The 14,476-nt window shown below is 32.3% G+C and overlaps 1 protein-coding gene across 1 annotated transcript in view; it reads left to right on the forward strand.

Annotated features, from left to right (window-relative positions):
- LOC143045714 (neuropeptide SIFamide receptor-like) overlaps window positions 1-10,935 on the forward strand; it is a 33,472-nt gene extending 22,537 nt beyond the window's left edge. The window contains exons 2-3 of the mRNA XM_076218428.1: window positions 7,896-7,995; window positions 8,784-10,935. Coding sequence (XP_076074543.1) covers window positions 7,896-7,995; window positions 8,784-9,531 — 848 coding nt within the window. The 3' untranslated portion in view covers window positions 9,532-10,935. The remainder of the gene's footprint in view (window positions 1-7,895; window positions 7,996-8,783) is intronic.
- The last annotated feature ends 3,541 nt before the right edge of the window (window positions 10,936-14,476 follow it).

Below are 14,476 nucleotides of genomic sequence, written 5' to 3' on the forward strand. Positions count from 1 at the left end.
TGGAAGATAGAGAACCATCGAATACAGCTGGGAAGAGAAGAAACATTTAGTCAAATTTACAATCGACCCAAGCATCTCAAAGAGTTTTCGGTCACTTGGAAGTAGTAATTAAGGCATTCTTCCATACTTGTTAGGTCCTGATTCAGATAGGACGAATGGAAGATAGAGAACCCTTAAATACAGCTGGGAAGAGAAGAAACATTTAGTCAAATTTACAATCGACCCAAGCATCTCAAAGAGTTTTCGGTCACTTGGAAGTAGTAATTAAGACATTCTTCCATACTTGTTAGGTCCTAATTCAGATAGGACGACTGGATTCTAAACAGAATATAACCGTCCAAGGATACCATGATTAAATATACATGCTGGGTGCAGTTTGAACCATGCAAAATTCTATTCATTTTGGTGTATTGTGCAAATAAATCTTGATAAATAAAGCGATTTTCACATGTCTTCAGAAATACTTTACTTCAACCTCAAACGCATTCCAATTTATTTTTAATTATAGATCGGAGTGTAGATTTGTGGTTATATATGAACATTGACCATGTCAAAACTATAAATGATCTTTTCTTACCACACTAACAACGGTAGTTCATCATATATTCTTCACCCAAAACACTTGGCCGTCATGAATATACTATTTTTCTCTAAATCGGTATCTATTTCACCACCAGACGGTTTTGACGTTTCAATTACATTCATGATTATATAAAAACATCTAGAAGATTTTCATTGTGACAGTTGGTTTTCTGAAGTTCAATCACGTAATTCACGACGTAGTCATATACAAATAGTTGCATAAGTTTAACGGTATACCATACACTATATTTATTCAACATTCATGATGCGTCACTATTTGACAATTTTATATCATCATAGCTGAATAACACAGGCCATAAGCTTCGGGGTCTTTAAACCTACTTTTGAAACTAGAGAACTATACTAGTACCAAATATCTATTTTGTAAACTATTTAATCTTTGAATTAACTCATACATTTGATTTATAAATTTCTATTTCATAAAGGTATGTAATTACTCTATGAATAATATTTCAAACCGTCTGACAAACGTTTGGCGGTATTGGTTGTCCTATTTAGTCCCTCTTTTGGTCTAGGGTTTATACTTTAATTTCCACACGACCGAAACCTTGGTAAAGTTTTTGAAAATACCCGTTTGACAAATCCTTGGAATATTTTTTCACATTCAATGGTATGAAACATAGTATACATTATACATGTCACATTGATTTTTATCTTGCTTTTGACATTTACCGTAAAGAGAATTTTTTTTTCTTCTCCAAATGGGATAATAGTGATCGATATTCTATCTTATTCGTGTATTCTAAATTTGTTTTTGTCACATCTTCTGCTCATGCTCAAATTCAATTTTGTTTAGGATGTTTTTGTGACCTTATTTAATAAACCATGGAATAAGATGCATGTTTTTTCGAAGTTATACATTTTACCTTTATTACTTAAGAAACATTTCAACATAATCTCAAATTATGCATTTTTCTAATGGAAAACAATTTAATCATCACTAAATATACAATTGTATAACACGTTATCTAAGATTGAATTACATTGGTTTTGAATATCTCGAAAGGATTTCTTACTATTTACTTATATAGATAAAGTGGAAATGGTTAAACTTTCTGATTAGTTGACTAGACTAGACTTTATTGATACAATCCTTCGTATGAGACAACTTCTAGTGTGGAATGATCTGCTTACAGAAGTTTAATCATGCAAAGAATGACTTCTTGTCCCAATTATCGCTAGAAAATTGATAATTTTATTATACCCCACGCAACGAGTTGCGGAGTGTATAATGTTTTGACCCGTCTGTCCGTCCGTCAGTCCTGTTTCTTGTCATCAAAACTCCTCTCAAACAACACAACAAAATTTCACGAAACCTTTTTAGATAATAAGGACATACTATTTAGTTGTTCATATCGACCGGAAATTACGATTCAATTTTTTTTCTAGGAGTTACGCCCCTTTGAACTTATTTACTTTAATGTACAACTGCAACAGTTTGTCATCTCAACTCCTCTCAAACCACACAACAGAATTTCATGAAATCTTTTCAGATAATAAGGATATACTACGTAGATGTGCATATCGACAGGAAATAACTACTGCAAAAGTTTGTCATCGCAACTCCTCTGAAACTACACAACAGAATCTCATGAAACTTTTTAAGATAATAAGGACATACTATGTAGTTGTGCATATCGACAGGAAATTACGACTCAATTTTTTTTCTAGGAGTTACACCCCTTTGAACTTATTTGCTTTAAGGTACTACTTCAACAGTTTGTTATCTCAACTCCTCTGAAACCACACAACAGAATTTCATGAAATTATGTAGATAATAAGGACATACTACGTAGATATGTGCATATCGACAGGAAATTACGATTCAATTTTTTTCTTAGAGTTACGTCCCTTTGAACTTATTTGCTTCAATATACTTCTGCAACAGTTTGTCATCTCAACTTCTCTGAAACCACACAACAGAATTTCATGAAATTTTGTAGATAATAAGGACATATTATGTAGATGTGCATATTGACAGGAAATTATGATACATTGTTTTTTCTTATACAATTTTGTTTTTCACACTTATTTAATTTCTCCAATAACAATGTGGGGACGTGGGGTATGTTAGCGCGCTCACTAAGGTTCTTTAATTGCAAATGTGTTTTTTTTTCAACATTAGAATATCTTTAAAGTGTTTAAAAAACACTCCTCATTGTTCCCGATAAAACGGTCATATTCTTGAAAGATTCATTCTCATAATAGTATAATACCTGCACACGGACCACCCAAGGAAGCATGTAAAAACACATCAATTTATGAAAATATCGTCAGGGTCAAAACTTGTAAAATTTATCAAAAATAAAACGTGGATGGCATTATGTAATCATCTTGTGCATGTAAAACTTTTATTGCAAATCAGAGAAACGGAAAATACTAAACAGGCGCTGTCGTGATGTAGTTTCATAGAAAAGGAGAGATTAAAAATGGAAAACTGAAAATATTTTTGTTGTCTTCAAGGTTATCTAAAAAAAAATAGTAACACTTAACTAATATGATGCGTCCGAAGCGCTCGTTTGTGTTCCTCTTCATAGAAACACTGAATCCAAAACGTTTATAAGCTAGTCTAAGTGATGTATAATCACTCAAAATCACTGAAGATCTTTATTACCAAAACGGAACCTTAAAATAATAGCCAAATCCACTTAAAGTTAACTTTGCCTGAAGAAGTTGTTATCTTAGATTGTAATACCAACCTTAGCTATCAACGGAAAATTAAGGAAGACATAGTATACATGGCGCTTGATGCCTGCATAGAAGGAAATGCTCTACCTGTCGACGCACATTGTCCTACTTCAACAGTTAACGTCTGTCGCCCTTCAGCATCACAACGGAACCTTAGCACCGACTACTTCGAAGACCAGTAGTCCACGAGCAGAGGTAATGATAAAGTGCTGGTAAAATAAAAAAATACACCATTTCATCCGAGCCTGATGATCAATTTCAGATGTCAAATCAAGATATAAAGCAGCCATAGCTGTGTATGTTTTGAGAAATGAAGAATGTATAGCCTTCTTGAAAGAATTCGTTCTACTAAATTTGGTTCGCTGCTTTCCTACTCAAGAGCATGTAAAAACCCTGCCACAAAACTCAATCTCATTCCACAAGGCGTTCACTTGGTCTGTGAAATTAAAACAAAATCAAGTTAGTTTTAATGTAAGATATGAGAAAAATTCTGATGATTATAGAAATTACGTCAATCAGATACATCACTTGTTATGTATTCCAATGGTTTATTTTTTTTTTGTTCCTGAAATATATATATATATATATTAAACCAGAAATACTTTTAATGCGTAATGAAATTTTCATACGCTTGTTTTAATTGATTCGATGGGATAAGAAGAGAATCTTGGTCTGTAATTATTCAAATTACAAATCAAATATCTGCTTTCACCTGTTGGATTTATTCGATGATCGACCGGCTTTGTTTTGTCTACATAATTACCGGGATATGTTTGATAATAATATCGAGGCAATTTATTCCCGGAAATGTCGGTAATATCTTGCTATAATTTCTAACCAGAGATACAAATCAACATCATAAACTACAATTAAGTGTAATTCTATCGGCATAGGAAATGTTCGTTACCATTCAGTGATTTATATAAATGTTTGAATTGGTTTCTGGCAATCTTAATGTTTGAGGGATTATTGTCAATAATTATTTCAACAAGGTTTTCTAAAATAGTATGCTACTGCTTTGAACAAATAAAGTTTATTTCTGTTTACGTCATTTCCAACACTGATTAAAATAATAACAAATGTATTGACACAAATACTACGGTCGTTAATTGCTCTAAGTTCGGTTTTAATCACATAATCGTCCTAATTTGTGTTATTTAATAATACTTTTATATGTATTTTATTTATATACAGCAAATATCTTTTTTAATGTTTTTATATTAATAAAACATTTAAAATATTTCATTTAATCATTCTAGAGCAGGAACACTGCCATCTGAACGAGTGCAAGTAGTCGTAATTATATAAAAATTGTAACGTATCTGTTCAGTATGTAGAATACATATACAAATATGTTCAACCTAGAAAATGATACCATATCCCCTTATTCTTACAAAGAGTTTAAACATTTAAGTGGCATCAAACCAAAGCGGTGTAAACAAACCAATCAAAATAGTCGAACGTCAACTTTGCCGTAGTAAATAACACACTTAATTTGTTGTGCAATAACAGATTTAATACTTGAATCCATCCTTGCATAGACATACTGGCAACTGGGTTAATCTAATCTTCGTGTTTTACAATTAACCGAAACGGCTCAGTAATACTTGAGTAATTGTATGATGTATATTCGAGTGTACACACTTTGCAAACTAACTATTGCAGATATAAAACCTTTATCTGCAACCAACCAGTCACAATTTTTTGTGAATTTATTTTATTCATTATTCATTCGTATATTTAGAAGGTAGACATGTGTAAAGGGAAACATTTCTTCAAATCATCAGTAATTTTGTACCAATTTTATCATCGATATATCCTAAGCTTCTAGGTTACTAAGATTTTTTTTCTGATCGCATGATTCATGTAAATGCCTAAAATACATTGATAAATCTTGCCTTATACAAAGTTAACGCACAACTGATTTTACCTGTGACGTCACTTTTGTGACGTTGACCCAGTCGTGTGAAAGACAGTTCGTATTTCTGTTGTTGGTTTGCGTGTTCGCTTTCATTCTGTGGTTATCATGTCGAAATGTGCTATTGTATTGTTTATTTGTGTATCCTGAATGTTCTTGCATTTATTTTTTCTGTATTCCTGTTGTGTAATGGTGTCATTTTAGTGTTATATTTAACATTGCCATAAAAGAGCGAGGTTCGGCTAGCCAAAAAAAAAGAAAAAAAAAAAAAAAGGTTAAAACCACCATTTTTTTTCTGAAAATGTCTTGTACCAAGTCAGGATAATGGCATTTGTTATCTTATAGTTTGTTTCTCTGTGTGTTGCATTGTCGTTTGTTTTTTTGTTCATTTCAGTGTTTCTGTTGTTTCGTTGTTTTCCTCTTATGGTTGATTTGTTTCCCTTGGTTTTAGTTTGTAACCCGGATTTGTTTTTGTCTCAATCGATTTATGAATTTCGAACAGCGGTATACTACTGTTGCCTTTATTTAAAAAAAATCTTCCTGAACAAAGGTCTTCCCTCTTAAATACGAAAACTTGAGAGTTGTATTGTATATCTTAATAATTTTTTTCTTAATTGAAGATCATTCTTAGCACTAATAGCTTATCTCCAAAATTGGGTTTTAAAACTTTGTTTTCATATAGGTGCCTATAATTGCATTTCTATAATATTAGTTTGTGTGTGCGTGAAAAGAACGACTCTAACAATTAATATATTTGTAATCTTCAGCCAATCAATGAAATTTTAATAGATAATTTCTCTTGTACTGGTTGAGATAAAATATGTCTATTAACTTCATATGACTTATTATCCCGAATACCGGATTTTTTTTTTCGAGTAAAGTGTTTAATAATGTATAATACATTATACAGGGTAATCATGATTTAATTTTAGTATTATCAATGTAATAATCCTTATGATCGTTTTAAGATGGTGATGTAATTTGGTATATATAGGACTCTTTAAGTGCGATGGTGCCAGACGCTAAAGTGCGATGGTTGTTTGTTTTTTAAATGCGACCAGATGACACGCCTTAAGTGCGATGGTATGCCACACTAAAGTTCGATGATATATGACACGCTAAAGTGTGTTGGTGTTACGGGAATGGGGTTCAGGCAATGTCTTTGTTTTTTTTTTTCTGTGTTAATATTAGTTTTTGTATATTGTTTATAAAATATGCCGTTGTTTTTCTCTTTTGAATTGTTGTACACGAGTCATTGTGTGGTTTATATAATTTGCTATTCAACTAGAGCCGCGGCTCCACGTCTTAGGTCATAAAGTTCTGTATAAATCAGTCTGTTATGTTTTCGTTTCAATTGTTTTACAATGGTCGTTCTGATAACATTTAGTCTTTAAAAACTACTATCTGCTGGGTTAGCCATACGATAAACTATAGCTAAAAACTTCCAATATTAATCATATTATGGCTTGGTAGGCCACTGTCTGGTTGACGAATATCCATGTCTTTCACAGACATGACAATACATATTGTACAAAAATATTCAAGTTACAGACAGTTCAATTAGAAAGTTAAAAAGTGGCTTTTATTTCACGCAAGTTAATGACATTGTTGGAAAAAACTCCTCCGTATATCACCGACTTAAACTGTTTTGTTTCATTTGTATCTCTTTTCTTGTCTTGTAAAATGTCATGTCAATTTTTGTATGTTCAAACGGCTTGTAGCGTCATAATGCAAACGTCCACACTTTCGCGGAAAAACGCACTTTAGCGTGACCATCGCACTTTAGCGTCCCCATCGCACTTTAGCGTGACCATCGCACTTTAGAGTCCTACATATATTTAATCGCTTTTATCTAAGGTTCTCACTTTTCAATCTCTGTCATCTTAGATTCGTAGTTTTAAATTTCGGCTATATCCTCAGAGATATTTATCATAAGAAGTGTTAGTTTACTAGAACCCCACTTCACATACATAGTATCTTAGATAGTTATTTTCCCTTCTTTTTAATTCAAACAAACTTTGTCTTATCTTTATTTATATTAAAACATGACCTGGGTATAGACAAATAGTGGTTTGGTCTTATCAAGTTCAACATTAAGAACTGACCTGCCATTCATGCTAATTAAGTGAAATTCTACATACAATATAAACAGTTGTCGACTATCAACATTTGCTAATGAATTCATATTAACATTCTTCTATACATAACTTCTAGATTATCCTACATGTAAATTATGATAAAAACAGAAGAAACAAGAATGTGTCCTAAGTACATGGATGCCCCATCCGCATTATCATTTTCTATGTTCAGTGGACCGTGAAAATTGGGTAAAATTTCTAATTTGGCATTAAAATTAGAAAGATCCTATCATAAGGCGCATGTGTACTAAGTTTCAAGTTGATTGGACTTCAACTTCATCAAAAACTACCTCGACCAAAAACTTTAACCTGAAGCGGGACAGACGGACGAACGAACGAACACCGGACCCACAGACCAGAAAATATAATGCCAATAAATGGGGCATAAAAATAGCGCTATTTCAGTGTTAATGGGTATCGTGTTCAACCTTTGGTTCAAATGGATACATATAACAACTGTTATCAATAAGCAAGCATCTAATGAAAGCCAATAAATTTTTTTTAAACTTGTGATTATGAAATGCCTAAGAATATGTTTTTCTTTACAGAATGGCGGTATGGAGCTGTGATGTGCAAAATAACACCGTACTTACAAACAGTATCTGTGTGTGCATCTGTTAATACACTTGCTGCCATAGCTGTAGATCGGTAGGCATTCAGTATTTAACAAACATTCAACCAAAATTAAAACACCTAGTGAAAAAGCCAAGATCCCCTCCGTAATTAAAAAAAAATTAACAAAACAAAATAAGCATATATTATCATAAAACATATTTGTTTCAAAATCGATTACAAAAATCTCTTAATTAGTTATATCGAGAAACGCGCAAGTTTTGAATTCAAAGGAAACATTAATTATTTGTAATAAGAGCAGTACATCTTTTCGTGAGTACGAAACAACACAACAAACAACACCTGAATGTTTTATATTAATATATCGGTTTAAGCAACATACAGAAAATGTTCAGACAATGAGCGTACAAACTATTAGATATGATTTAATAACATTAAGCTTTCAAAACGTTAAAATATCCATAATTAGGAGATTCCACATCGTCACTCGAGTTTATCACAGTATATTAAGTTGTTAGAACAGACAATTATGATTTATTAAGAAGTAGCATAATCACCTCATCTCTTCAGAGTATTGTTAGTTCTATAGAAATTAGTGAAATATGTCCGTGACTCACTATTTAGTTTTTGACTGATTATCAAAGGACATAAAGCTTCAATTTCATAATTATCACAGCATCATACTTATACTTGTCCTACAGAAAAAGTAGATTTAAGGTCATTGAACATATTTTCTAAGACTAGCTTTGCTTTAAGCATATAATCAATGAGTCGTAATTTGTATATTAAGATATGAAGGTTACCTTAAATTCTTTTGAATAACCTATTATTATTATTATAATTTTTTTCTGTTATATTTTCAGATACCTGGCTATATGTTACACATTTAACTACAAGATGACTTGGACGACATCTAAGTGTATAATGTGCTTTGTTTGGGTTTTCTCACTTGGTGTTAGTATACCTATGGTTTTATACCGGGAACTAATATTACAGGGTGGCTTACTGAAAGTTTGTATTGAAACGTATCCAAGTGAAACAGTTAGAAAAGTATACTTTATTGGAATATTTGTGTTCTTTTATGCTATTCCACTTATTCTGATTATATTCTGTTATTCATTCATTGGATTTCGTGTGTGGAACAGAAATGCACCCGGAATCTTTAAAGCAAATGGTGTTATTCACAAATCAAAAGTCAAAGTTGTAAAAATGCTAGCCGTAGTTGTAATCATCTTTTTCATATCATGGTTGCCAAACTATATAATACAATTCTGGGTATACTTTGAAATGGATCAGTTTAGGGATTACGACTCGCTTATGTTTGTTATCAAATACATTTCACCGGTAGCTCAGTGGATGGTTGTTTCAAATAGCGGAATAAACCCAGTTATTTATTGCTTGTTTAGTAAAAAGATAAGACTTCGAATAAAAGCCATGCTTAAATGTCACAGTAAACATTTTTTGGACAGAACATCTTCACACCCGAAGTATTCCAGTACTCGATACTTCTCAGTTGATTACAGTAATGGCCATGTGACATTAAGGCCATACGGGATAGAAAAAAGACGAAAATCAAGTATGCGTAGTTTCAACAGTAACTTTTATGATTAACATTAACGTTAATGCATGCCGAGTTTTGCTAATATTTAGTTTAGTTCGGCTTGGATTTGAACGAGAAATGTGTAAACAGAAGGAAATGAGAGACACAGACAACAATTATAGGATGAATAAAACATTCCATCGCAATGTAGAACAAATACTTGGACTATGCTCTAAATGTTGACATTCAAAGCAAGAACGTTTTTGTAACCAGTACCCAAGTATCGAAATAAAACAATAGAACAAGCAATGGGAAAATATTGTATACATTTTAAAATCATAGCTAGCTGTACCAAATAATGATATAAAAACAGTTATATTTGGGAAACCAGTAATGAAGTTAAATGATTAATAACATATGCTTTACGTGTTTGAGATTTGTCAAAAGGTTTAAGCTGTTATTTATTTGATTTTTGACAATCACTAAAGGGCATATGATGGAAAAGTATCAACTGAAAACCTACAACAAAAAATGGACATTACTTATTCAAAAAAAAAAGGGAAAGGTAATCGTCTGCTCGTGGGAATGTATCTTATACTACATTCTTATGTGAAGATCTCAATTGTAAATTTATGCAAAACTCTCTATAAATATCAAAGAAAATATCGATTTCACTACAATCCTATCATTTCTGAAGAAATACTCATCAAGAACGATTAAAGACAAAATTTCGGAATTGTTCGATCAAGTTTTAGGTTGCACAATCTTGGGTCAATTGCAATAACTTTAATTTTAGTTTCTATAAAAAATTAAAAAAGAACTATCGCGAACTAACTTGGGAAATTTGTGAAAAACTTTAATTGACAAACAGTCATATATTTATAAAAAGTCATTTTGAATTAAAATGTTGACTAATTTTTGTTTAATGTGACCTTAACTGGATCTTAAACTCTTATACAAATAGGATACCAGTTTGACGAAGTGACTTACGGACGGATGGACGGATACATAGAGTAGAAAATATATTGACCTCCCTTTACCATCATGGGCGAAGAATTTATATTTCAATAGAAAAAGAATAAGTTTGAGAATACAGTTACACTCATAACTGAACTCTCAAACTCATAATAATACTGATTGCACTCATGTATGTGAACTTTAATTGAGCGTTATGCTTGAAATGAATTGTCGTTGACATTGGGGAAATCGCGGATATTGTTGTGACTATAAATATGATTTATCCATGTTTTTTTGTCAAACGCTTAATTTAATTGTCATTGTGAGATCTGCCTGTACAATTGCGAATCTAAGAAAGATATTTCGGACCAATTAAAACTGACATATCGAATACTGAAATCCATGGACAAACAGGAAATTATTTTTTCTAGTTGATTAACAACGGGACTTATTATGGGCTGTAATTAATGTTTAGAACATATTTTTGTATTGCAAAAAATAAAAAATAAACCATCGAAGATCCTCTCAGTCGTCAAAATAGTCGGTTTTCTGATTAAATGATTACCATAAAGAGCCAGCTAAATTGTCCAACAGAGACCTTCGTATTTTTTTTTTAAACATAATTGCCGGTTAGAATGTGCTAGTAGTACACTTGTCGTACATATAACAGACTCGCAGATAAAAGTGTAAAACAAAAATACTGAACCCAACGCATTTCAAAAATGGAAAATTACAAAATCAAACGGTACAAGTGAAAACCAGCTGCCATATTTCTGACGAGTTGGTGCAAACATTTTTTTCGGAGAACAGAGGACAACAGTAGTATATCGGTGTTCAAAAGTCATACATCGATTGAAAGAAAACTAATCCAGATTACGAACTAAAACCGAAGACAACACATTAACTATAAGAGGAGAATAAAGGAACAACATGTACACTAAAATGCAACAAAAACAAACGCTAACATACATAGAAACCATCTTTTTGATAACAACTGTCATATTCGTGACTTGGAGCAGGACATTTTCAGAAAAAAATGAACCTGGTTTTATGGCTAGCCAAACCTCCCGCTCATATTAAAAATATCGCTAAAATGACAATGAAGGATCACACTCCTGTATATGAAGTCAGTATAGTGTGAACATGCACGAGCATAACGTATCATTTGTGATATGTAAACCACGAGCAAGGGGGAGGGAGGGGAAAAAAGGTGTGTGTGTTACTGCTGAGATATGGAAAATTGTTAATTGGGAAGTTGCAATTATCCCGTTTGATGTAAATCCTGGTATCTATGATGAGTTTATTGACATGTATTTTAGTGTGAAGGAATGGAGAAAGATACCAAAGGGACAGTCAAACTTATAGATCGCAATAAACTGATATTAGCCATGGCTAATAAAGAAAAAGACAAACAAAACATAGTACACAAAACAAAACATAGAAAAACACAGACTAAGCAACACGAACCCAACCAAAAATTTGGGGTGATCTCAATTGTTACGGAAGGGTAAGCAGATCCTGCTCCACATGTCACACCCGTCCTGTTGCTTATGTTATTACAAATCTGGTATAAAGTCTTAATTTGGTAGGTCACATTCGTGAAAGGGAAGGGGGTTGTAGTTAAGACATAAGGAACATATCCGATATCATCTGTGAAACAGTTATTCAATAACGGTCAACCAACTTTTGATAGCGGCCGTAAAAAATATGAAGGGATGATTTCAAGTTAATCATTTGGAACTCTTGGTTTAATAGAGTGTGACGTTGTCCATCTGCATCAATATTGAGGCAACGTATGAATCAGTCTTCTTAAAACTATTTTTTTATATTAGTTCGACCTACCACTTGTACTGCATGTATAAAAGTTGTTACATTCCGCTATATTGACCAAATTGATAGAGCAACCCAAAACAAACATAATATAGTTGATGTAACAATAATTGAGATCCAGTAGCCAAAACTGTGTTCACATATCATACACCACAGGCATTCGACAAAACTAACTAAAATATTAAAACAAACATACAAATCAATCTAACAGAGACGCCAACAAAAAGGTGGAGTAAAAAGTAAAGCTTTTTGACAAACACTATCAACCAAAAGTTTCTTTGGATGTACCTACGTATGTAGTATACCCGTTCTAAAGTAAACATTAAGTAAATGTAAATACGAGGGCAAACAAAATTAGACACAACACTTTAAAAACCCAAATATGTTTACGACTGATAACAATATAACATTGTGATGGCATTTGCAAGGCTTAATGTTGTATCTTGATCACCTTTAAATACTGAATACATGTTTCAAAAATACAATTACATTGGCCAAAAGTATAGTGTTTTAAAGCATTTATGCCTAAGCAGAACGATCACAATTCCATAATAGACCTGCTTAGTCTTCAGATGATACAACAGCATAAAATAAATTACAAAATTTATGAACTGTAAATATCAATATTTTCCAGCGCTTTCTAAAAGCAAAGAGAACTAAAATTGAGAGCTACATGTTGACACGAATATTCTCAGTGGTACAATTATTAAACAATGGTGAATACTATTTTTCACATAATTAAATCGACTTTGTGCTAGTACAAAAGCAGAAGCTGGTTATATGCCGCAAATCGAGTTAAGGAGAATAGTTTTATTTCATTTTAACGTCTCCAAAGAAGATTGAAATAGATAATCACACATTCAAGTATTATCCATATCGTATTGGCGCTATAATTTTGATTAAATTTGTCGGATTTTTTGTCAAACATCTAAACCATCGAAAATTATATTTGATTTGTTCGTTAAAACTACTTTTCCGGATCAACGATCTGTATATGATTGATGGAGCGAGTGCTACTTTTGTTTTAAACGTAATTATTGCAAAAAAGAGAGTAAACAGCTGTAGGATCGCATGAAAACACGTCCACTGAATATATGTATATTTTATTCCCATTTTATTTAAATCAAAAACAAGTTATAGAATAATCATGAGGATTAGTGAAATCATTCAGGATTCATCAGATATATCAGAAAATAGCGATCGCTTATCCTATATTGTTTTATAACTTTCAGAATAAATTATTTAAATATGTATCACTGGTTCATTTTAAGTTCACATTGGGCTTTCAATACTAAAATAAACCATGAAAGATACCACACATTTAACATCGACTTATCTTGGTTCCAAACAATCTGTACATGTTTGGTGTCTTGTTGTTAGTTGTGTTTATGCTTAGTACAGATCTTATGAGTCGGGGGCCCTTTCTAGCTATTTACAGTGTGTTTTTCTGTGACAGACATAATTTAGCATCGTTAAACATCTCAAACCCACCACATTGTTTATGCGCCTGTTTCAAACGAAGAGCCAACAGTCAGAGAGGTATGATTATAATAAACACATACGACTACGAAAGTATAAGATTAGGTATAACAGAAAAACAATACGAAATAAAAAGTAATAAGCTATCTGATATATAAATGCAAACTACGACAGTATGTAAAAAATAAATGTAAAAAAAAGACAGCCACACCTTTATCAAATGATCAATATTACACACAGTACACATATTACTCGATTAATTTAACTTGACTGGGCGGAGTTTAACCGATTCGCTCACAATATACCAGTCCATCTATAGATAGTTGTTTTAGGATAAGCTTACCAATGAAGTCCAGTCATAATTATAACGGCAATCATTCTTATCACACACCTCTTCAAATAGGCTGACCTTATTCATGACAAATTAAAACATAAGCTCAGCCCGATCAGTTGAAATTACATTGGTAATATTAGAGGTCGGTCATTTACAAACGTATTAACCGTATCGTATACGTTGACGTATCCGCATCTGCTGATATATCAAAAAATATTATGTGATCCCGAGCTTATTAATAAGACCATGCTTCATTTAAAAAAGAAACCAAACTAATTGATATCTTTTCGAAACAATCAAACATACACTTTCAATATGTGTGGTGTTTTGTGAAAAAAAATAAGGAGTTCTATCAACTACTTTTACATGCCCTTAAAAAGGAGCCAATGTAGGGCAGGTACACGCATATCGTACAC

This window comes from Mytilus galloprovincialis, chromosome 9, assembly GCF_965363235.1.
Source record: "Mytilus galloprovincialis chromosome 9, xbMytGall1.hap1.1, whole genome shotgun sequence".
NCBI classification, from domain to species: Eukaryota; Metazoa; Mollusca; class Bivalvia; order Mytilida; family Mytilidae; genus Mytilus; species Mytilus galloprovincialis.